This window comes from Muntiacus reevesi, chromosome 16 (genome assembly GCF_963930625.1).
Source record: "Muntiacus reevesi chromosome 16, mMunRee1.1, whole genome shotgun sequence".
NCBI classification, from domain to species: Eukaryota; Metazoa; Chordata; class Mammalia; order Artiodactyla; family Cervidae; genus Muntiacus; species Muntiacus reevesi.
The window spans coordinates 43,777,205-43,803,549 of NC_089264.1; the positions used below are offsets into that span (position 1 = coordinate 43,777,205).

Consider the following 26,345-nt stretch of genomic DNA (forward strand, 5'->3'; position numbering starts at 1 on the left):
TTTCTCTTCTTTCTAGGCTTACCCACTAGATCAAGAGTTGGCATGCTACAGCCCATGGGCCAGATCTGCCCTGCTACCTATTTTTGTATTGTGGGGAAGCTAGGAATTTTTTCTTTTTTTCTACATTTTCAACTGGTTGAAAAATCAAAAGAAGAATACTATCTTGTGACCCATGAAAACAATAGGAGTTAATAAAATATATTTACTAGAAAATAGGCATGCTCCTTTATTTACATGTTGTCTATGGCTGCTTTTGCAATACAGTATCAGAGTGAAGTAGTTGCATTGGAGACATTATGACCTGTAAAGTGTAAAATTTTTAACCACCTACCCTTTTACAGAAAGTTTGCAAATCCCTTGATTAAATTATTCAGTACTTTAAAAGCATGAACTGTGCTTTTATCCTCAACATCTAAGCACAGCCTCTGGCTCATAGAACACTCTCAGTAAATGTTTGCTGAAATGCAGTTGACTCTTGAACAACATGGGTTTAAACTACATGGATCCACTTATATGTGGATTTTTTATTCAGTACTAAATACTACAATACTACACTATCCTGGGTTGGTTGAATCTGCAGATGTGGAACCACAGGTATGGAGAGCCAACTATCTGGTTATATTCAGGTTTTCCACTATGTTAAGGGTTGGCATCCCTAACCTCCAAAAAGTTGAGGGTCAACTGCAACTGGTTCTTCAACCATGGTCATAGTAAGTACCTCCTCCACCAGTTAGGGTTGGCTTGCCTTCCCATCTGTTCTTCTCGTTCTTTACCTTCCTGATCTGTCAGGCAGTTCTCTGCTTTGTGTGAAAGCTGCCTAGTCTGGATTGAATGACTGCTGTTCTGTCATGTTCTGTCTTCCACCTCATGCCTTTTACCCATCAGATTTCTGCTCTGACAGGCATTTTAGTCCTCGGCCTAAGGCTGCCTCTGCCGTCTACTGTATCTCTTCCCCTAAACTGCTGAGTACTTAGGGAAGAAATCATATACCATTAGTTTAGTCTAAATCCATTTATTTATCTTTCAGTGGGTTCATTTTGCTGCGTCTCAATCCTTTTATTATTATCTGCTTTTGATGGTCAATACCAAAATCAGATTGATTATATTCTTTGCAGCCAAAGATGGAGAAGCTCTATGCAATCAGCAAACACAAGACCAGGAGCTTCTTGTGGTTCAGATCATGAACTCCTTGTTGCAAAATTCAGACTTAAATTGAACAAAGAAGGAAAAACTGCTAGACCACTCAGGTTTGGCCTACATCAAATCACTTACAATTACACAGTAGAGGTGACAAATAGATTCAAGGGGTTAGATCTGATAGACAGAGTGCCTGAAGAACTATGGATGGAGGTTCATGACTTTATACAGGAGGCAGTGATAAGACCATTCCCAAGAAAAGAAATGCAAAAAGGCAAAATGGTTGTCTGAGGAGGCCTTACAATTAGCTGAGAAAACAAGAGAAGCTAAGGGCAAAGGAGAAAAGGAAAAGATACACCCATTTGAATGCAGATTTCCAGAGAATAGCAAGGAGAGATAAGAAAGCCTTCCTCAGTGATCAGTGCAAGGAAATAGAGGAAAACAACAGAATGGGAAAGACTAGAGATCTCATCAAGAAAATTAGAGACACCAAGAGAACATTTCATGTCAAGAAGGGCACAATAAAGGACAGAAATGGTATGCACCTAACAGAAGCAGAAGATATTAAGAAGAGGTGGTAAGAATACACAGAAGAATAGACAAAAAAGATCTTCGTGACCCAGATAACCACGATGGTGTGATCACTCACCTAGAGCCAGACATCCTGGAATGGGGATGTCAAGTGGGCCTTAGGAAGCATCACTAGGAATAAAGCTAGTGAAGATGATGGAATTCCAGTTGAGCTATTTCAAATCGTAAAAGATGATGCTGTGAAAGTGCTGCACTCAATATGCCAGCAACTTTGGAAACTCAGCAGTGGCCACAGGACTGGAAAAGGTCTGTTTTCGTTCTAGTCCCAAAGAAGGGCAATGCCAAGGAATGCTCAAACTACTGCACAATTGTAATTCATCTCACACACTAGCAAAGTAATGCTCAAAATTCTCTTAGCCAGGCTTCAACAGTACAGGAACCGTGAACTTCTAGATGTTCAAGCTGGATTTAGAAAAGGCAGAGGAACCAGAGATCAAATTGCCAACATCTGCTGGATCATAGAAAAAGCAAGAGTTCCAGAAAAAACATCTACTTTTGCTTTATTGACTATGCCAAAGCCTTTGACTGTGTGGATCACAACAAACTGTGGAAAAGTCTGAAAGATGGGAATACCAGACCACCTGACCTGCCTCCTGAGAAATCTGTATGCAGGTCAGGAAGCAACAGTTAGAACTGGACATGGAACAACAGACTGGTTCCAAATGGAGAAAGGAGTACGTCAAGGCTGTATATCGTCACCGTGCTTTTTTAAACTTATATGCAGAGTACATCATGTGAAATGCCGGGCTGGATGAAGCACAATCTGAAATCAAGGTTGCTGAGAGAAATATCAATAACCTCAGATATGCAGATGACACCACCCTTATGGCAGAAAGCAAAGGAGAACTAAAGAGCCTCTTGAAAGTGAAAGAGGAGAGTGAAAAAGTTGGCTTAAAACTCACCATTCAGAAAACATGGTATCGGTCCCATCACTTCATGGCAAATAGAGGGAAACTGGGTATCAGATCCTTGGGAATTCTCCTTAGTATCTTCCCGATTTTCCTATACATCTAAAACTCTTGTAAAAAGTCAAGTCTACTTAAAAGAAAAAAACAGTGGAAACTTTATTTTTGGAAACAGTGAGACTTTATTTTAGGGGGCTCTGTTTTTGGGTTGCCATTTCTTTCTCCAGGATTTACCCTTCTAATATTTCTCACTGCCTTCTAGAAAACCTTCTATGACTGCCAGTTGCCTAATAAATGATGTTCCTACTCCAAAGCCCACCATTTAAGGGTTTTTACTATCTGTCCCCAGCAGAGACTATTCCACTCCATCAGTCTCTGCTGTCTTATAACTGCCCTTGTGCCCATCCAAGTGAAGCATTTTGCCTTTCCTGTTGCATCTTTAACACTTTTTTGTTTTGCTGTCATGGAAAGCCCTCTGCCTGTTCTGTATTATGTAAATCCCATTTATTTTGTGTTAGCTTAGATGGCATCTCATCTCTGAGGTTGTTATTACCCCTGTTGAAAGGATATCTCCTCATTTGAACTCTGGTAGCATACTATCCCTGGAGGAGGGCCTGACAATCCAGACCTTTATGTAGCAGAACCTTAGTAAGTTTATAGTGAATCAATAAGAAAAGGCATTTCCCATCTTTTCTTACAGTATTTATTTAACAGATGTTTACTGAATGCCTGTGAGTAGAAGACACTCTGCTGTGTGCTGTGGAGATTCAGAAATAAATTAGACTGAGATTCTGCCTTCAGGAAACTACATGATTTGATAATTGAAATAAGACTTGGACACATGTATCTGTAACACAAGGTAGAAAGTGCTGCCTGCCAAAGAGAAGGTGGCCAGGAAATCTGGGCTGATAAGGGGAAGATGCTTCTTTTACTGCGTCAGCCTTTTCCCGAGTGTTCTATGCCGAATCCTCACCCTGAGAGATGCTCCACAAAGGGGGGTTCCAGGGACGAGTAAGTTTGCAAATGGAAGCACACATTGCCTTCCTCTTATTGAATCACAACTTATTTTATTTTTTTTTTGGTAGACTTGATTTTTTACAAGAGTTTTAGATGTATAGAAAAATCGAGAAGATATTATGGAGAATTCCCAGGGATCTGATGCCCAGTTTCCCTTATTAACTTCTTACATTACTGTGTACATTCATTACACTTAGTGAACTGATATTAATACCATAGCTAAAGTTCACACTTTATTCAGATTCCCGTAGTTTAAACCTCGTGTCCTTTTTCTGTTTTAGGAACCCATCCGGGACACCACATTGCATTTGGTTGTCATGCCTCCCTAGGCTCCTCTTGGCTATGACATTACTCAGACTTCCCTTGTTTTTGATGACCTTGACAGTTTTGAGAAATACTGGTCAGGTATTTTGTAGAATATCCCTATCTTGGAATTCGTCAGATGTTTTTGTCATGATTAGACCGGGGGTTGTGAGTTTTTTGAAGGAAGATCACAGACATAAAGTGCCATTTACATTCATTAAATTGTATCATCATTTATACTATCAACATGATATATCACTGTTGATGTTGACCTTTATTGCCTGATTGAGGTAGTATTTGTGAGGTTTTTCCACTGTAAAGTTACTCCCCCTCACCCACCTTAGATGCATGCTATACTCTCTGGAAGGAAGTCACAGTTCATACTTAAGGAAGAGAAATTATGTTCCACCTGCCTGAGTGGGGGAGTATCTACAGAAATTATTTAGAATTCTTTTGCATCGAAGACTTGTCTCCTCTCTCCCATTTATTTACTTATTCAATCATTTATTTGTATCAGTATGGACTCATGAATATTTATTTTATACTTTGGTTTTTAATCTAATGCTCCTTAATTTTGTTGCTTACAATTTCTTTTGGTGTGTTAATAGCTCAGAGAGGCTCTTCAGTAGAGAAACAGTTTAATTTTTATTTAACCTAGTGCTGTTCAGACTTATGTGAGCTATTTCCATGTAAAGTACTTTGGAAACTACTTTGCTACACCTTTCACAGAAAGCAGTATTTGAAGAAATTTATATGCAGTGTGATAAATATAAGTTCACAAGTTTTCAAGTGAAATAATAGTAGTAAGCACATAGAGCTCTAATTATGTGCCAGGTACCATTCAGGTATTCACTCATTGAATATTTATGTCGACTTTGTGAGATGAGTTACATTTATCGTCTCAGAGAGTGCCAGTTTCACAAAACTACTAAGTGGAAGACTTGGAATTTGAACTTGGACAGCCACTCCAGAATCTGCACTACCTGATTCTATTCAGCCTATTTCTGTATCCAGTCCAGAGATGCTCAGACAAACTCAGGATGAGCTGTGTGATTGAATTTATCCTGTTTTCTGTCAATCCAGTAAGCTTAGTAAAGTTGAGACTTTTGCTAGTTTCTTATTACTTCAATTCTCATCTGCTTCCTAGCTGGTCTTTCTGCCTTCTGTATTGCCACGCCATTTCTTAAAACTTCCAAGACTTTTAGCATAGAGCTTCAGTTCCTTACTTTTGCTTAAAAATCTATACATTATTTTGCCCCATTTTACTGTTCAAGTCTCATCTCTTGCCTCCTCTTACTGTCCCTCCCCTTCCTGCCGCACCTGCTGCCATTTCCACGCACATGTACCTTCTCTCTCTCTTCATCTCCTTGGTGTCCTCCGGCAGGAGAACCAGTGCTCATAACATCACTCCTTCCCCAAACTGCCTCCCCTCAAACCCTGCATGTTTCTGGCTAACTTCTACACATTCTTCAGGTGTTGGGTTAGGTGATGGTTTCTTTAGGAAGGCTTTCTGACCCCTCGCTCTCAGATACTCAGATACTTTTCCTGTATCTCCAGTCCTCCACATGAGAGTCGCCCTGCCTTTCCTACCACAATACTTGGGTTGTCTGTATCATCATTAGATGATGTCTATCTCTATCTCCCAATTTATCCCTCCCCTCACTTATTCCCTGGTAACCATAAGTTTGTTTTCTCTTATTTTCTTTTCTGTGAAATTTTTTTCTTAAGTAGTTTCTCTGTATATTACATCTAACATTAAATTTAAATTTGGTAAGTTGAAATAGTAAGTGGGATAGTCATTTAGAGAACTGTGATTTATCACTTAAAATTTTACTTTGTTGAAACACCTGAAGAGATGTTTTTGTCAGAGTGATTTTTTAAAGAATAAGATAAATATGCTTCAGAATATCTTATTAACATATAATAATAGAAAGTATCATTCTATTTTAAATGGACTTTATGTCTGAGTTTTTAGTAGGTTTTATGCTGTATTAAAATTATGTATTGCAGTCTTACAAATATGTACAGTATATATTATGAGCCACACATTGATGTCTTTTGTAACTTTTTTTTTTATATCTGAAAGTTATTTTCTTTTTATCAACTCAAGAGTCCTCTTATTAGTGGTTGAAAATGAAAATTTTTGTAATCATAATTCAATACCTAGAAATTTGGTTATTTTATATAATAGGATACATAATACAAAATGAGGGATTGGATTTTTAATCATTATGCAAGTTTTATTTTTATGGTAATGACTGAATTAAGATTCAGTTCAGTTCAGTCGCTCAGTCATGTCCGACTCATTGCGACCCCATGGACTGCAGCACGCCAGGCTTCTCTGTCCATCACCAACTCCCAGAGCCTACTCAAACTCATGTCCATCACATTGGTGATGCCATTCAACCATCTCATCCTGTCATCCCCTTCTCCTCCCACCTTCAGTCTTACCCAGCATGAGGATCTTTTCAAATGAGTCAGTTCTTCACATCAGGTGGCCAAAGTATTGGAAGTTCAGCTTCAGCATCAGTCCTTCCAGTGAATATTCGGGACTGATCTCCTTTAGGATGGACTGGTTGGATCTCCTTTCAGTCCAAGGGACTCTCAAGAGTCTTTTCCAACACCACAGTTCAAAAGCATCAATTCTTTGGCACTCAACTTTTTTATAGTCCAACTCTCACATCTGTACAGGACTACTGGGAAAACCATAGGTTTGACTAGACAGACCTCTGTTGGCAAAGTAATGTCTCTGTTTTTAAATATGCTGTCTAGGTTGGTCATAGCTTTTCTTCCAAGGAGCAAGTGTCTTTTAATTTCATGGCTGCAGTCACCATCTGCAGTGATTTTGGAGCCCCCAGAAATAAAATCTGTCACTTTTCCCATTGTTTCCTCATCTATTTGCCATAAAGTGTTGGGACCAGATGCCATGTTTTCTGAATGTTGAGTTTTAAGCCAACTTTTTCACTCTCCTCTTTCACTTTCATCAAGAGGCCCTTTAGTTCTCCTCCGCTTTCTGCCATAAGGTTGGTGTCATCTGCATATCTGAGGTTATTGATATTTCTCCCAACAATCTTGATTCCAACCTGTGCTTCATCCAGCCCAGCATTTCACATGATGTACTCTGCATGTAAATTTAAATAGATAGGGTGACAATATACAGCCTTGACGTACTCCTTTCTCCATTTGGAACCAGTCTGTTGTCCCATGCCCACTTCTAACTGTTGCTCCTTGACCTGTATACAGATTTCTCAGGAGGCAGGTCAGGTGGTCTGGTATTCCCGTCTCTTTCAGAATTTTCCACAGTTTATTGTGATCCACACAGTCAAAGACTTTGGCATAGTCAATAAAGCAAAAGTAGATATTTTTCTGGAACTCTCTTGCTTTTTCTATGAACTCTCTTGCTTTTTCTCTTGGCAATTTGATCTCTGGCTCCTCTGCCTTTTCTAAATCCAGCTTGAACATCTGGAAGTTCATGGTTCCTGTACTGTTGAAGCCTGGCTAGGAGAATTTTGAGCATTACTTTGCTAGTGTGTGAGATGAGTACAATTGTGTGGTAGTTTGAGCATTCCTTGGCATTGCCCTTCTTTGGGACTGGAATGAAAACAGACCTTTTCCAGTCCTGTGGCCACTGCTGAATTTTCCAGATTTGCTGGCATATTGAGTGCAGCACTTTCACAGCATCATCTTTTAGGATTTGAAATAGCTCAACTGGAATTCCATCACCTCCACAGCTTTGTTCCTAGTGATACTTCCTAAGGCCCACTTGACATCCCCATTCCAGATGTCTGACTTTAGGTGAGTGGTGACACCATCATGATTATCTGGATCATGAAGATCTTTTTTGTTTAGTTCTTCTGTGTATTCTTGCCACCTCTTCTTAATGTTTTCTGCTTCTGTTAAGTCCATACCATTTCTGTCCTTTATTGTGCCCTTCTTGGCATGAAATGTTCCCTTGGTGTCTCTATTTCTTGAAGAGATCTCTAGTCTTTCCCATTCTATTGTTTTCCTCTATTTCCTTGCATTGATCACTGAGGAAGGCTTTCTTATCTCTCCTTGCTATTCTCTGGAAATCTGCATTGAAATGGGTGTACCTTTTCCTTTTCTCCTTTCCCCTTAGCTTCTATTCTTTTCTCAGCTATTTGTAAGGCCTCCTCAGACAGACATTTTGCCTTTTTGCATTTCTTTTCTTGGGGATGGTCTTGATCACTGCCTCCTGTACAATGTCATAAACCTCAGTCCATAGTTCTTCAGGCACTCTATCAGATCTAACCCCTTGAATCTATTTGTCACCTCTACTGTATAATTGTAAGGGATTTGATTTAGGTCATACCTGAGTGGTCTAGTGGTTTTCCCTACTTTCTTCAATTTAAGTCTGAATTTGGCTATAAGGAGCTCATGATCTGAACCACAGTCAGCTCCTGGTCTTGTTTTTGCTTACTGTATAGAGCTTCTCTATCTTTGGCTGCAAATAATATAATCAGTCTGATTTCGGTGTCAACCATCTGGTGATGTCCATGTGTAGAGTCTTCTCTTGTGTTGTTAAGGTTCTCATACTAGCTCCCTCTACCCCCACAATCTGGAGTTGAGGCAGCAAGTGGCAGAAAACTTATTAGAGGAAATTATTTTTAAGCTGAGATATGAAAGTTGAATTAGATTTATCCAGATAAATTTGGGATAAGAATGTTGAGGGTGGAAGTGGGTTGTATTGCACTAGCTAAAGTTTGGTCATGAATTATATACCCAAATATATTTGAAGTCCTGCATCTAAGAGAACTTCTTTACAGGAAAAAAGGAAAGAGAGAGAAAAAAATTGAAAACAAACTAGTAAACAGAATTAGTTTGGACTGTATTTTATGAAATTTATTAAGAGTATTCTTTTATTCTTGAAAACCTATTTCTATATATTTAGTAAACTAAGTCTTATGCATTTCATATTTCTTATAGATGATTTTTTTCCTGTTCATTCATTGCTTTGGCAGTTGTACCAAAATTTTTTAAATTCTTGCAGCATTACTAAGAGTAGGAATCTGTTCAGTTATTGAAAACTTATTATGTACTCAATAAAGTGTGATATGTAAAGGAAGAGATGCTGTGAGAATCTGTAGGCAAAGGCACTAATATTATCTGAGTGGGGGCCAGGAAAGAGCAGGCTTAATAGAGGTGAAGACCTGAATGGTGAATATAATTTATTCAGATGACATAGGAATAAGTATGTTGGGATAAGAGTAGAGCATGGAGAGTTTATTCCAGATAGAGAGTTATATATTTAGATACGTATGTTAATGAAGAAACTCTGAATAATGATAGCTGTAGTAAAAACTATCAGTTATTGAATGATTATTGTCATTGTGTCAGTGTTCAAAGTACTTTACATCTTTAATTTTTATATCAATCACATAAAGGAGGTATTATTATTCTACTTTTATTGACTGATTTTAACTGTCCTTTATGGATAATATAATATATAGTTATCTCCATTTCTCCTCATTTAGTCTAAATTTTGGAGCTTTGGTATTATTCTGTTTTTTGTGAGTCAGATGTGGCCTGTGCTAAAAGACCAAAAAATTATGGCATTTTAACTTGGCATTAAAAAAAATAATTTACTAAAGTATAGTATGTATGGATGATCAATTTATGACTGACCATTAAAGTTAACTTATTATTTCAAGTTTATGAGAAATATCAGGGACAGAGAAGAATGTAATTGATATGGTGAGAAAACAGTAAGACCAATCTAGATTGTGACACATTCCAAAAGACATCTGCCCTGGACTGCTCAAAAAAGCCAGTATGGAAAAGAAAAGGAGAAAAGCACTCTAGATTAAGCTATACAGAGAGAGACATAACAACCAAATGTAATGCATTAATTTTTAATGGATTCAGGATTTAAAAAGCTATAAAGACATTTTGGGGGATAATTGGAAATTTTTGAATATGGGCTAAGATGATATGAAATATTATTTTTAGTTTTCTCAGGTGTCATAGTGGTATTGTGGTTATGTAAGAGAAGGTTCTTATTCTTAAAAAATTCATAGTGAAGTATTTAGGGTGAAATATGTTTGGAAAAATTACAATATAATAATTTCTATAAAATTTTATTTTACTAGGTCGTTAATGGGAGTCCCAAGTATCAAAGATTTATAAAGTGCTTAAATATAGCTTACCTTTTTTTTTGAACTTTTTATTTTATTTTTTAATATAAATTTATTTATTTTAATTGGAGGCTAATTACTTTACAATATTGTATTGGTTTTGCCATATACCTTTTTTTTTTAATCTGCTATTTCCCCATCTGACTTATTGATTGATTTATTTACTCTATCTTCATTCCTATCCTCCACTAGAATGTCAGTTCCATGAGGATGGAGACATTTTGTTATTCACAGCTTTAAGGATAGTATCTGGCACATTGTAGGCAGTAATCAATATTTGTTGAGTAATCTAGTGAGTAAAGATAACCAATCTCAAGCAAATCCACCATTTCTATATAACTCATAATGTCTTTAATTTTAAAAAAAATCACTCTTGGCACTGTTAACCAAAAATAATAATAGACTGTTCCTTATGTTTCAGGGAAGTTGGGAAAAAAGAATTTTGAAGAGTTTAAATAGTATGTGCACTGAACTGAGTATCCCACTGGCACGAAAGGTACTTTTAACACTTAAGTATTTTATTGTGAACCATGTACTAGGAAGTATCGTGAAATTATAGAAGTATCATGAAAGGTACTTTTAACACTTAAGTATTTTATTGTGAACCATGTACTAGGAAGTATCGTGAAATTATAGAAGTATCATGAAATTATAGAAGTATTGTGAAGTTATAACTGTTAGGCAGATTTATCTTTTTTTGGTGACTGGTATACAGCTTTTTGAAACCAAAGTCTATAAAAGGTCAATTATGTGGGTGTAGTTTATATAGTTTTCTATTACATATGCTATGATGCTCTTTGTAAAAAAAAAAAAACAAAAAACCTGTATCTTGAGAATAAATATAGGCTGTACAGTACAGATTATTTGGAGATTTGTCTGTAAAGGTTATAAGTGCACTTTAAAAATTTTAATTACCTTTAGTCTCCTTACTTGAATGATTTATTATCTCTCCAGAACTATTCAGGTCTAATACTCAACATTTATCTGTAATTCTGGGCTTTGATAGGAGAGAGATGAAAAAGGAGAGAAAAGCTGCTTGAGGAATGTTCTGGATCTTTTATAGCTGTTCAAGAGTAGGAGAGAACAAGTTTCTCTTCACTTCATCCTCCCTACCACCTATTTATTCCCTGCTGTTGGACAAGACATAGTGAATGTCCATTGGATAATATCCAAGCACAAGTAACTGAAGGCACCAGAAGGATGGCGTGAAAAAAGGATAAATTTATATGAAAAACTGTCTAAATGTGTAGTATTGTGTAATATACTGTCTTTCATATAGGAAGATGATGCTACTGACTCACAGTCACACTCTCTTGGCCAGCCCCCTTGTGATGCATTTCTGAGATTGCTGGATGGGGTAAGAGATGTAGTATGTGGCTGAGGAGCAGTTTTTCTTTGTGAAATTTTACTGGCCAGTACATATCATTTACCTTCTATTTTAGACTCATTAGCACCATATTCTAACTGAGCCATTAAGACTATATACAACGTAATAGTTAAATAGTATTAAGTGTAATTCCCAGAAAAGCTAATCATATGTAATGAAATTATTTTTTCTTATGTTATGGTAGCTTATATAAGCTTTTAGATAAGGTATTGATTCTTATTTTTCAGCTGCATTGCTTAACTTCACAAAACGAAACCAATTTTAAAATTACCTTTTTTAGAGGCCAGTTGGAGAACAGAAAGAACTTCTCAATAAATGGAATGAAATGGGAACCGATGAACCAGGTGCATATGAAAAAAGTATTTTCAAAATGTGGTAGTGGGAAAAAAAATTGTCCTCTTAATTGTGGATCCAAAATAACAATAGTAACAAGTATTTTTAATAGCAACGTTCCCTTCTCACTAATTTATTATCATCTGTTATTTTTTTTTCTAAACTTCTACTTTGCAGTTTAAAATTCCCAGCTTTAGTCACTGTTCTCTGTTATTTTGAGAATATTTAAATCAGTTATTTTTTAAATCAGCATTTGAAAACATTTTTATGAAAGAATAAGTTAGAATCATTCAGTGGATATCTTAGGCTCATAATTAAGATAAATCTCAAGCTTTAATTACATTGAGATGTTAAAATATGTTACATTTTGAAGTTTTAAGACTTCTAAAATGTTTTTGAGAATTTATTTTGGTTCATCTTAATGTTTAAAATCGAGTCTCAATTTTAAAAACATTTAATGAGTGACAACTGTGAAATATTTACTGTGATAAATATATGTGTAAAATAATTATTGATATATATATAAAATAATTGTTTAGGTAGACATGCATATAATTCTTCACCACTCCTTCTTAAAAAAAAAGATGGGGCCTGGGTAGGGTGCAAGAAATTTTTAGCCACCATAAAGAAAGCAGTGTGTTATAGAATTTAAAAAGGGAGAGCAGTTCAGTACAACCACAAGATTCACTGAGAATTTATTGTTTGTATTCTAAGTACTTTGAGAATTCTCATGTAGAACTTTCATATTATATTGACATTGTTTTTCAATTCAATTACTAATGCTCCATTACAAATTTATAGAAGAGAGGACTCTAATTTCTTCTAGACTATGTCATCTAGACTGTCAAGGGAAGGGACTTTCTTTTTATTTTTGTTAGTATAGTGCTTAACAAAGTGTATGACAAATAATTGACTTTCTGCAAATGTTTGAATTAACCTAGCTGCATAACAATATGAAAGAACCATTATAATTTATTATTAAGAATTTGTATATTATAACTGAAATTCTGTTTTAATCTGTCTTATTAATTCTAGATTTAAGTCTTTTCAGACCTGTTTATGCACCTAAGGACTTTCTTGAGGTAGGTTCTATTGGCTAAATATATGTATATTAATGAGGTAAAAATGCAAAAGAAAAAAAAAAACATCTCCAGGCAGAAGAATCACCATGTAAGAAGCCCCAGAGCCATGAAAGCAATGGAATAACCTGATCAGATTTGTGTTTGGAAATTGCTCTGGGAAAATACATTGTAGTGTGGAAAGATTAGAGGGAAGTAAATCAAGAAGATTTGATTAAAAAAGTGACTGTAAATCATGTAGCCTGCTGGCTAGCACAATAGGTGCTCAGTGAATCTTTTCCTTTTTTATTTTTCTCCCTGTTGTAGTAGTTCAGGCAAGGTATGATAAAGGTTTAAACTCAGAGAACAGCATTCAAAATGGAAAGACATCAACAGACTTGAATTTAACAAGATGTGAATTTAACAGATTTTTTTAAAGATTTGGGAATTTATTATATCTAGGGAGTATGAGAAAAGGAAAAGATAAAGATGACCTTTAAGTGTCTAGATTGGATAACTGGGCAGAGTTAACTTAAGATACAGAATACAGAAAGAGACACAGGTCCATTAGTAAAGGGGATGCACTTAATTAAGTTTGAGAGGCATATTGACATTGAAGAGGAACTCTTTAGTAGGCAGTTAGAACTCACTAATTATTTTAATTCACCCATCTTTGATTCCATTTTTTTCCTCTTGTACCTTATATGTAATTCACCAGGAAATCCTTTCAGCCTTACCTTTGAAGTATGTCCAGAATCCATTCACTTCTTATCACCACCATTCCTATGTTGCTGATCCAAGCGGCCATCTCTTGTCTGGACTATTTCAGTAGCCTCTTAATTGCTCTCATTGCTTCTACACTTCCCCACCTAGAATTTGTTTTTAGCAGAGTTTCTAGAGGAAGCCTTGTAAATACTATTCTGAAGAAGCCATTCTTCTGCTATCCAGTGGCTTCTTACCTCATTCTACTTAAAACCCAAGTCATGACAGTGGCCTAAAACACCCTATTTGACCTGATACCCATCAGCTCTCTGAGTTCATCTCCTATTACTTTTCCCCCTGATTTGTTCTACTCCAGAAGCTTCAGCTTGCTTGCTTTCCCCTGGCTTTCTCCCCTTTGAGGGTCTTTGCTCCTTGTTTTCTCTGCCTGCATTGCTTTTCCCTGAGATGCTTGTGTGTCCATTCCCTCACATTCCCTTATGTCTTTGCTTAAATGTCATATTCTCAGCATAAACAATATGGTCAAGAGTACTGTAATAACTTTGGAGGGATACAGACCTATCATGGTGATAATTTCATAATGTAGCAAATGTCAAATTGCTGTTAGTACAATCTGAAACTAGCAGGTGTAACAGTGCTTAGCACGTAGTTTCTCAGTAAATAAGTGTTGAGTGAATGAGTAAATGAATGATTTAATCTTTTGCATTTCATTTTTTTTCTGAACCTGTTTTCTCAGATACAAGTTTGCCAGCATTGTTAGAAATTATTTTGGGCCTTTTAGAATTATAAACAGTCTCCTTTTAACTTAAAAGAGAAGTTACTTTGGTTTGAAACTGCCTTTACACTGCTAGTGTTATTTCTCTTAGATTATTAAAGGTTTCTCTCAAACTCATTCCTTTCCTAGCACTTAAATTTCATATAATTTTTACATAATTAACTTTATGTTTTCTCCTTAATAATCATAGCACTCTGTTTCCTTAAGGACTGTTGCTGAATTGATTCTTTTATTAGTCATGCTGAGAGTCTTCTTTAGCTAAAGAAAACTTTTCTATAGTCACTTCCTTATAGTTTCTGCTTTTCTAATATTTTTGTCTTTTCTATTGCCCATATAGTCATAATTTTTCTTTTCAATTCTATGTTTTTAAGTTTTCTATGCACTATGATCCCTTATTTTCATAATTAGACTAAAATTGTAGTGTGCTATATTAGTCTATATTTAACACTGTTGGTTCTTTGCTAAAACTTTTTTTTTAAATAAATTCCTTTGATATTTTTAGCTTCAATTTAGTGTTTGAAATTTTAGAAAACTCTTTTGCACTTGTGGTATATTTCATTTTGTCAACCATTAGTTATCAGGCTATTAATGCCTTCTTCAGATATGCTGGTGTTTCTGTCATTATATTCTTCTTCACTGAATTCTTGGTTTCTTTCCCTTCAGAATTGCAATTTAAAAATATTTTTGAAAATTATTATTATTTTCTCCCTAAAATGCATGTTGCTTTAAAAACAAGAAAACATATATAAGAAGAAAATTTAAAACAAAAATTACTCATAATATCATCATATAGCCATAAACACTACTGTAATTTTTAATTTAATAAACATTGTAGTGTTTATTAATTGTGGCATATTAAACTGTATTTTATGTAAATTAAACATAATATAGGTAATTTTCTCTACCGGAATGTTTAAGTAGTCTTAAACATCTTAAATGTCTAATATTGAATGTCTTAAAATAGTAAATGTATAATATTTTTCTGTTATAAACAATACTTCCTTTACCTTTTTTTTCTGCACTATCTCTGCAAGCAGTTTTAATTATTTCCATAATCATACTCGTAGAAGTGAGATTACTAGATTAAAAGATGTGCAAATATCCAAGATTTTTAATTTTGAAAAATATTTCCTGTTAGTTTGGCTTCTGAAAAAATTTTTTTTACCTTTGGATTTGATTTAGAAGCAATAACTTATGATGTTATTCCCCTGTCTTTCTATAAACTTTTCAGCATCTATTTTTAAAAGAGTTAGAGTTGGTTCTGAAGTTTTCCCTGGCAAATACTGAACTCAAGCAGTTTAAATTTTTCTGTCATTTTTCCTTGTAAAATATTATACTCAAACAAATTTTATTTTTTCTTAACATCAAAAAGTTTTTCTTTCTAACTGAAATTTTAACTTTTTAGTATTTTATTTGATAGATCGTCTTTTGGAATATTAAATTGAAAACATGTTTATGGTATCTTAACTTTTTAATATAATTTTATAGCTTTCAGAATGTAATTAAAGTATATGCATAACCCAAATAGTTTTTGATTTTGTGATGATATACTAAGAATATCACTGCCAATTTTATAAGTGTAAATTTTGTATAAAGAAAGTCACCAATTTCATTGGATTTGTTTTTAAAGGTATTAATTAATCTTCGCAACCCAAATTATGAAAATGGTGATTCTCTTAGTTTCCGGACTCATTTGGGTTTAATCCAAGTTCCTCTCAAAGTAAAAGACATCCCTGAATTGGTAAGTATAGGTACTTAAAACTAAATTAACATATTTTAGAGGGTAACCATTGGAAAAATACTTTAGTTCAACATGTATCTAAAGTAGTAGGATAATCTGCTCATTAAATAAATGAATAAAGTGGAAAATTTCTTTTTTATTGTAAATATGTTCTATAGAGAGTGAGTTGCTTTGCTAGTGGGATTAAAGGTGACCTTTCATTGACCTATAAATGCTTTTGCTTATTTCTTATTTTAATAAACAGCATAGACTTATAAGACCTGTTATTGGGATTTAGGTGCCTGATGTATAGCTATAAAACTGATTGAAACAAATTGTGAATTTTATTAAAAAATTTTAAGGAATATGCATTTCATTTATTTCAACCAACCTTTTTTTAATCTCTGAATATGGAAGACAATGAGGGAGATAAAAGAATATAAGATGAGTTAAAGACTATCTTTGCTGTGCAGATTGTCACATTTTGGTAGGGAAATAGTTTTAAAATAGAATAATTGTAGGAAAGTGGAGAGATTGCCTTACAAAGAAGTTAGTTAATTACCCCAAAATAGTAAGGAGCACAGAAATGTAAATATTGTCTTTGGTGAAACTAAGAAACAACTAAACTTTAAAGTATTAAGATAGAGAACTGATGGAAGAATGAGGAATGACTCAGACTTGAAGAAGGTCAAGCCTTATTGCTTCTGAAAGGTGGGAGGTATGGATGAGAAGTGTGATGGTAATCAATTTATTACCTTTCAGCTCTGAATCTACCTTTTTAAAAAACTGAACTATGGTTGCTTTACAATATTGTATTAGTTTTAGGTGTACAGTAGAGTGATTCAGTTACATACACACAGATACACTCACATATTGTTTTCCGTATTCTTTTCCATTATAGATTATTGTAAGATACTGAATATAGCTCCCTGTGCTATACAGTGAATCCTTGTTATTTATCTATCTTACATACAGTAGCGTATGTATGTTAATCTCATACTCCTAATTTATCCCTGCCTCCCTCTTTCTCCCTTTGGTGACAGTAAGTTTGTTTTCTATGTCTGTGAGTCTATTTCTGTTTTGTAAGGATGTTCATTTGTTTTATTTTTTGAGATTCTACATATAAGGATATAGTATTTGTCTATCTGACTTGCTTCACTTAGTATGATAATCTCTAGATCCATCCATGTTGCTGTAAATGGCACTATTTCATTCTTTTTCATGACCAAGTAATATTCCTTTGTATATCTATATACCACATCTTCTTTATGCATACATTCATCTGTTGATGCACACTTAGGTTGCTTCCATGTCTTGGTTGTTATAAATTGTGCTGCTATGAACTTGGAGTGTGTGTACATTTTTGATTTAGAGTTTTTGTCTTTTCTTGATATATGCACAGGAGTGGGATTGCTAGATCATATCATGAGTCTATTTTTAGTTTTTTAAGGAACTTCCATACTGTTTTCCATAGTGGCTGCACCAAATTACATTCCTACCAACAGTGTAGGAGAATTCCCTTTTCTGTACTCCCTCTCCAGCATTTATTATTTATAGACTTTTTGATGGTGACCATTCTGGCCATTTGTAGTTGGCAAACCTACCTTTTTTTTCTAACCCTGTTTTATTATACTGGAGCTGGACCTTGTAGACATTTCCTTTTTGCCAACTAGCTTGACATTAGGCTTTGTCAGTGGAGGATCCTGGAGAGACGTTGCAGGACCACAGTAGGGTAAGGGGCTCTCCATGTACGGAAGCCAGCAGATCAGCAAGCACAAGACCCGGCAGGATTCACCTGCGCAGCCCTTAGTCAGCCAGCTCCAGCCTGTACTCACTGGCAAGATTGTTCTTCACCTCTGGTCTGCATGTTCCTGGGCAGGAACACCCTCTCCTTTAAAGTCTGAATCTCAGTCTTGAGGACATGGGGGACCTTTCCTGAGTTCTTAGTTCTTTGGTTCACTCTCCTTCAGCCTAGAAGCCGAAGTTGCTTGCTGCACTTGTTAATTCTGTTTGTCCCTGTTCACACTTCTGATATGGTTTCTATTTCTTGACTGGACTGACTGATACAAGAAACCAGATGATTTTATCCCTGGAACTTTGCAAAGAATCAGGAATTGGAGATACCACATGTGATAGAAGGCATTGAGGAGACATAGAGCTGAAAATGGAGATTGTATAAAAGACTTTAGACTCCCAGACTTGTCCCATCCTTCATTTTCTGGCGACTCCTCCTCCCCGACAGGAGACCAGAGGTGTATATAATCATTGCAGAAAGGCCATGAACTCAGATACCTCAAATGTAGAGCTGAATAGGAATGAAGCATTGTATTGAAAACAGAAGAATTAAGTGAAGGTTGACCAAAAGAAAGAAAACAAAAGCTGGCTGTCTATAAAAATTTTTCAGAGTAAAGCCCATCATACTCTGCCCAGGCCTCAAAGGCAGAGCTTCCAGTCAGTTGTTCATTGCCTCAATCCAAAATATGACTGACCAGCCTAGGCTCTCCAGATACTTGAAATTTTACAATTTGAAAAGCACAGCTCAAAACTAAAACAGACCCTGCAGAGAAAAATAAGGAAGAAGAAATAGTCAGTTTATGAAATGAGTAATTTTTATGACCACCAATATAGTTACTTCAGGTTTGAATTTACATCTACACTTGCAAGATACAATGGGCCAAACCTGGTGTAAGGTTCAATTAGATTTGTAGAGAGGTACAGAACAGAAAACGTGGCATGTCAATATATCATGTAGATCTTCATTGGAAGTCCTTACAGCCTACCAGCTGCTACTTCCCAGCCCCTACAAGGAATGCTTGCAAATGGAAGTAACAAGGTTACATAGGCACAGCATAGGAAAATCTCATGCGCAATAGGAACCGTTTCTTGTAATGCACATGAGCACAGTTTCCAAGTCCTCTCAAGAGGCATACCAGGTAGCTAAGGCCTGTGTTTTCCAATAGGTTTCTATAGTCCACTTATAGTCCTCCATTTCAGATGAAATTTGCCAGTCAAGTGTCATATTTTTTTTTCAGTAAATTATATTGCTGGTTATGTAGCTGGCTTTCCTCTCAGCAACTTTCTTTTTTTCATAATCCAGTACATTTTCAGGGCAACAGTGCTGAGAGAAGGTAAATCCAAAGTAATCTTCACGTGGACAAAGAGGTTAACCTTTTGTTAACTGTATCTTCCCAATAGAAAACTTAAAACAATCCTTAATATTCTCAGAGAGAAGATATTACTCATGAAACAGAAACAGAATTTCATTAGAACAACAAAACAAGACATTAGAAAGTGAAAAAGAGCTTTTAGGAATCAAAAATATGATGTGCAAAAAAAAAAAAAAAATGAGTAGAGAGTTAGGGAAATAAAAAATATGGTGTGCAAAAAAAGTCAGTAGAAAGCCCAGGAAATCTCTATCAGAAGATAGTATAAAAGCAAAAAGCCAATGAGATGAAAAGTAAATGGGAAGAGGTCTTTTTAATTAGATGGTCAGTCCAGATGGGCTGACACCTGGCCGGTAGGAGTTCCAGAAAGAGAATACAGAAGCCAAGGAATTTAAAAAAACTTTTAAGAACTGAAAGACAGGAATCTTCATTATGAAAAGACCTACCCTAGTACCCAGTTCTGTGAATGAAAGAAGACCCATAGCAAGGCACCTGAAAAGAAGATGACTAAAAACTTTTTATGGAAGAACAGAGTGTATATAATGTTTCAGGCATCAGAGTGGCATCTGACTTCTCAGCAGGAAGACTGGAAACCAGAGAATTTTTAAGTAAAGCCTTTAAAAATCTGAATGATTTCAAGCCTAGAATTCTGTATATAACCACCAGTCAGTCAAATGTGAAGTTGAAGTATCTGTTTTCAGATGTACATGATCTAAAATATTCTAATTCATGGAGCTATTGGTAGAAATGCCCTAAAACAAGATCATAAACTAAAAGAGCAAAATAGAGGATCTAGGAAATGGGATTTCCAACCTAAGTGTAGAATAAGTTCCAGAATGCCAGTGAAGAGAATTTCCAGGCCAGTCTGTGCAACAGGACCAAAGCAGAGCAATCCCTATTGGAGCAGAAGCTTGTAGGGTTCCATGATGAGAACTAGCAAGAAAAACACCAAAAATATAGATGATCTGACCATGTGCTAACCATATGCAAAGCTATTGTGGAGGGTCTTTCAGAGTTGTGAAAGGGAGGAGGAAGAGGTAAATAGAGGAAATGTATAAGTGAAAAAGTGATTTAATTATGAACTGTATGGAAAAAAGTACAAGAAAGGAAACATATTTATAGCATACTACATTCTTCAGCAGTGAGTAATATTTAAATAATAATAACAAACTCTTAACATAGATGTAACTAAGCATTGATATATACTTATATTGGAATGATAGAGGGAGGAAAAGAGAATGTACTGAGCTAAAAATCCACATTTGTCACTAGAAAACTTAATAGTTATTTGAAACTGCTAAATTTAACATAGCAGAATGTACCTGTTACTTGAAATACGGATATATGTTTGTTTGTTTGTTTTTTGGCCATGCTGCATGGTTTATGGGATCTTAGTTGCCCAGCCAGGGATTGAACCCAGGCCCTTGGCAGTGAGGTGGATTCCTAACCCCTGGGCCCCCAGAGGATTCCCAAAATATGGATATAAATACCAGGAAAAATGCTGAAAGTGGTTGTTCCTGCTTAGTGGAATAATTATGATTGTGTGTATTTGTGTGTTGAAGAGGAGTGCATAAATAGGGGACTAATGTTTTGTTACTGTTGTTGTTAAGTCTTTTAGCTGACTTGATTTATGTTTAATGTACATAAAGAGAGCATAGCATGGTGGTTAGATAATTAGATTCTGAAGTCAGCTAACCTGGTTTAACCTCTTGCTCTACCACTCACTGGTTGTGTGACCTTGGGCAAATTTTCTTAATCTTGAGCTTTAGTTTTCTTATTCAATATACGAATAATAGTATCTCATAAAAGTATTGTATTGATCAATATCTTAAGATATGTTATGGGTTGACTTGTGGCCCCCCCTCCCCAAAGTTATGTTGAATCCTGACCTCCAGTACCTGTAAATGTGACCTCATTTAAAATAGGACCCTTGCAGGTGCAATGAAATTAAGATGATGTCTTACTGGAGTAGGGTGAGCTCAAAATCCAATATGACTGGTGTCCTTAAAAGAAGAGGAGAAGAGAGACTCATAAGGAGAATGTTGCATGGCAGGCAGAGATTGGAGTGTTGCATGCATAAGCCAGGGAGCATCAGCAATTGCCAGCAACACCAGAGGCTAAGAGAGACATGGAACCTTCTCTCCTGGAACCTTCAGGGAAAGCGTGATCTTGTTAACATTTTGAGCTTCTAGCCTCTAGAACTGTGAGAAACTGGGAGTTTCTGTTGTTTAAACTGAAAGGAAGTTGCTCAGTCATGTCCAACTCTTTGTGACCCCATGGACTGGAGCCTGCCAGGCTCCTCTGTCCATGGGATTTTCCAGGCAAGAATACTGGAGTGGGTAACCATTTCCTTCTCCAGGGGATCTTCCTGACCCAGGGATCGAACCTGGGTCTCCCGCATTGCAGGCAGACTCTTTACTGACTGAGCCAACAGGGAAGAACCGTTATGTTTTTTAAAGCTAGCCAATCAGTGGTACTTTTTTAAATGGCAGCCTTAGGAAATTAATATATAAATATAAAGCATATAAGTGGTCCTTGAAACATAGTAAGCAGTAAATGTTAAGCATTAGTTATACAACTTTCATAAAAAACAGTTTTTAAGACGCTATTTAAAAGATGTTAGAAGTCCTCTTCAGTTCAGTTCAGTTCAGTTGCTCAGTTGTGTCCTACTCTTTGTGACCCCATGAACCGCAGCATGCCAGGCCTCCCTGTCCATCACCAACTCCCGGAGTCCACCCAAGCCCATGTCCATTGAGTTGGTGATGCCATCCAACCATCTCATCCTCTGTCGTCCCCTTTAGGAGAGGTTTATACAAAAGGATATGGCTGTATAGAAGAGGAAGTAGCAGATTCTTCTCATGAAGTGTAGAAGGTCTTCTCAGAGGTACTGACATTTGATATAGTTTGAAGGCATTTGCTAGGTAAAGAAGCAGGGAATGATGATTTATGAAAAGGTTTAGCATGTTGTAAGTGGGGCTAATTATGCCTTCTGTCTGTCTGAGGGGACCTGGAGCTGGTGTAGATACATTCTTAGCTATTGGAGAATCACAATCCTGTGACCGATTTTCAAAAAACTGTGACCATACTTAATGTCTTCAGGTATTAGGGATAGTTGTTCCCATTTCCTGAATCATGTGGCTGGTGATAATGGTTCCACCTCCAGAGTGCTTGGTTTATCTGTAACCCTGGTCTGTCTGTGTGAGTACTGAACTTGGTGAGACTCAGTGAGTCTTATATGATCCTGTAATAGATGGCCCTCAAACCTAGCTCACAGTGTTATGCAGACTCATGCATATTAAAAAGGATTTTTTTTTAGGTATAGTTGATGTACAATTTTACATAAGTTTCAGGTGTACAACTTATTGATTCACAATTTTTAAAGGTGATACTTCATTTATAGTTATAAAATATTGACTATATTCCCTGTGTTGTACAATATATTCTTGTAGCTTATTTACTTTATATGTAGTAGTTTGTATCTCTTAATCCTGTACCTCTATCTTGCCAAAAGGGAATTTCTTGAAACTGAAATGTATTAACTCTAAAGAGAAGTTGCAGACTAATTCCTGTTCAGTCTTGCACAGGCAGCAGGTCGGAACTAGAGCTCAGAGGAGTGGTTCCCCATTTATTAACTCCCCTCTGTCACATGTCACTAAGCACTGTGCTAAGTACTGGAGGTGCAAATATGTGTAAGAGATAGGACTGTCTTCCAAGAGCTTCAGGCTAGTGAGGAAATGACCAGTACAAAGATAATTTCAATATGATGTAATTACATGCTTTGATAGAGGTTGCAGAAAAGGTAATGCATGTTCAATAAAGAAGAAAATCTGAGATTAGGACCCAGGGCTTCCGTGGTGGCTCAGACAGTAAAGAGTCTGCCTGCAGTGCAGGAGACCCTGGTGTAATCCCTGGGTCAGGAAGATCCCCTGGAGAAGGGAATGGTTACCCACTCCAGTGTTCTTGCCTGGAGAATTCCATGGACAGAAGAGCCTGGTAGGCTCAGACCCGACTGAGTGAGTAACACTTACACTACTGATATAGAATAAAAAATAGTCCAAAGCAGTACATTTTTACCGCTTTAGTTATCAAAAATTGGTAGCATAAGTTGTAGTGCTTTTTTAAGATATAGATAAAAATCAAGGTTTTAGTTAAAAGATTGAAATAAAATGGCATTTATTTAAAATCTATACAAAAATAAAATATATGTGTTATGCTGAATAACTGTTTTATGAGGGACACAAATCACTAATTTAAAAAAATCATAGGTAATTATGAAAGATTAAAACTAATTCCATTTTTAAAGAAGAAGGAAGTTTGGTTTTAGCAATTAGGATAGTAACAAAAGACTGAGGCAAGTATTAATAGAAATATTTAATTACTTAGGGAATAAAAATAATGTGAATACTGTGAGGTTCTTATGTATTTAAAAAAACAGACAAACAAGGTTACTTTCCTTAGACATTAGTAGATAAGTAGAGGAAGTCTGGAGAATAAATCTAATTTATTCTTATTTTAGCAGAGCACTTGATAGTCTAATTTTACTTAAAAATTAATTTAAGTTGTTTTGGATATTTGCAGTGTTTATTTGATTAAGAACTGAGTGAAGTACAGTACCATACAAGGCACAGATACAGAATTATATTGGTAATTTTAGATAATGAATTTAGAAAATAAAATTTATCAGCACTGCCTGTGCTATTTGTATATGTATGTTTAAGGAAAGATTTGAATGTTATTAGTTCTTCACTCAAAAGAATAATTATTCTTTACTTTCACTGACTAGTTTGTTATCTAAAATGGGAAAATTTTAGACTAAAGCATTACTATGTAAAGGTTCAATAATATCGTTTTCTTTTTTAGAAATTTAAATGAATCAAAGATTTATTTTACATTGTGATTTTCATTTAAGTTGATGTCTAGGTGAAGATATTTTTTTAAATAACGTGTAGAAAAGTCTGAGATGTATGGTAATTCTGTGTGTTATTTTTCAGAAAGAATTCTTTGTAGAACTTGGCTTGACTTCAGGACAGCTGGGTATAGATGACTCTACGCAAGTGCCTCCTGGTTAGTATTTCTCCCATATGGCGTATAATAAATGAAAACGAGAGTTAGGTTAAGGTTTATCTTGTCATTTCCAAATTAATCTAGTAACTTTTTAATATCTGTCAACTAACATGCTTTTTGCCTCTCCTTGGTTACTATTAATTATTGTATAGAATCTTGTATATTTATTAGCATTCAATTAGATATTGTCTTTTTATTTGAGGGTCTTTAAAACAATTTTGAAAACTCATAAGACATACATAAGTCATTTTGTTGGCAAAATTTTTCATTGGCAGCACTCATAGTTCCCTTTATTTGCTGTTACTATCTTTATTATTTTTCATATCACCAAGTTAACTGAACACTGACATTCTATCTTGTATAAACAAACATAGGTTTTAAAATTGGTATGTTTTCATCTAGAACATTTCCCCAATATCTCTCTTCTTGTGCCTAAATGCCTGTATTTTCATAAAAGACTGGATTAATATTTAATCATAATAAACAGGAAGTAAAAATTGACTTAAAATATGGAAGGTCTATATTGTTGTACTAATCATAATAGGAGTCAAGGAACTGTTCTTGTCATTTCCTCTGTCACCAGCTAGTTGTGTGACTTGGAAAATTCACTTTGTATTTCTGGACTTGTTTCTTCCACTATAAGATAAGGAAGTTAGCCACTTATTATTGTTGCTAATAATAATAATAATAATAAACAGTTATTGAGCATATACTATGTATTGCATGTGTTTTATATATAAAACAACTCTAGATGTAACTATTATTATCATTTTAAAACCTTTGTTACTGTATAATGCATATAGGAAAGTACATGTGTCCTAAGAGAATGGCTCAACAATTTTTATAATTGGACACTCCTATTAAATTACCACCCAGATCAATGAAATGAAGTCCTTTCCTACCCCCTTTCAATCTTGATCCCCTCTGTCAAAGATAACCACTGTTTTTACTATTCAAGTCTCATCTCTTGCCTCCTCATTCTGTCCTTTCCCCTTCTGCCACCTCCATCCCCATTTCCACATACACACATGTTCTCTGTCTCTAATCATATTTGAAAAACTGATGCAAATTTTTCAAGTGTCTAGATTGACGACTCTGCCTCCTCTAAATCTTCTACATCATTATCATCATCACCATCCGTGTTTATAGGATTTCAGCATATCTTCAAGTTCCTTGTTGGTAAGGGTTTCTCTATGCTCTTCTGTGTGGTCCTCAACATTGTCATCAGTTAATTATGTCAGAGAAACCTTCCCTACTAAACTTTCCTTGAAACATTCAAAATATTCTTGATTTCCACATCAATATTGGGGAAGTCCCTGAGTCACTGATTGCTTCATTCCAGAATGGCCTCCAGCGTGCATCCGGCTTTAGGGCATCTACAGCCTCTGCAGTGGACAAAATTGCATCTGCAATTGTGAAGCTCTTTCGTAAATTGCTACTGTGGCTGCTGCTGCTGCTACTGCAGGCAGGGTTAGCATCCAGGGCAGTGGGGAACCTTCTGCAAGTGAGGTGGATGTAAAATCACCTGGATGCACCGCTGCAGCGGTGACAGAGAGTTAGGAAACAGGAGCAGCATTCCACATTCTCGTTGGTGAAGCAGAGAGATTGGGGTTGACCAGGAGCATTCTCAGCTAAGAGGAGGACCTTGAAATGGCAGCCCCTTCCCTTCATGCCTTTACTTCAGGAATGAAGCACTGGTGGAACCTCTCCAAGAACATGATGGCCTTCACCCAAACCTTCTCGTATTGCCAGAACACGGGCCAGCAATTTCTGTTTTTGTTCTTGCGGGCCTGGGGATTGCTTGCTCAGTAGATGGAGCCTGGCTTGATCACGTGACCTGCTGCATTGCCACACAGCACCAGAATAAGGTCATCTTTCCAGGTCCTGAACCCTGGGGCTTGCTTTACATTCTTACGGAAATAGGTGTTATTGGGCATCCCCTTCTAGGACATACCCACTTCATCACAACTGAAGACCTGCTCCGGAAGGTAGCCTGTCTCTTCTGTAAGTTTTCTGAGC

At 35.9% G+C, this 26,345-nt stretch overlaps 1 protein-coding gene across 3 annotated transcripts in view; it reads left to right on the forward strand.

Annotated features, from left to right (window-relative positions):
- Positions 1-26,345, forward strand: part of TBC1D19 (TBC1 domain family member 19) — a 136,352-nt gene that overhangs the window by 35,647 nt on the left and 74,360 nt on the right. For 2 of the 3 annotated variants that reach the window (XM_065907425.1, XM_065907428.1), the window contains 6 exons: positions 10,527-10,601; positions 11,385-11,462; positions 11,773-11,836; positions 12,861-12,907; positions 16,009-16,119; positions 24,254-24,326. In XM_065907425.1, coding sequence (XP_065763497.1) covers positions 10,527-10,601; positions 11,385-11,462; positions 11,773-11,836; positions 12,861-12,907; positions 16,009-16,119; positions 24,254-24,326 — 448 coding nt within the window. The remainder of the gene's footprint in view (positions 1-10,526; positions 10,602-11,384; positions 11,463-11,772; positions 11,837-12,860; positions 12,908-16,008; positions 16,120-24,253; positions 24,327-26,345) is intronic. The other variant, XM_065907427.1, reaches the window with a different exon arrangement.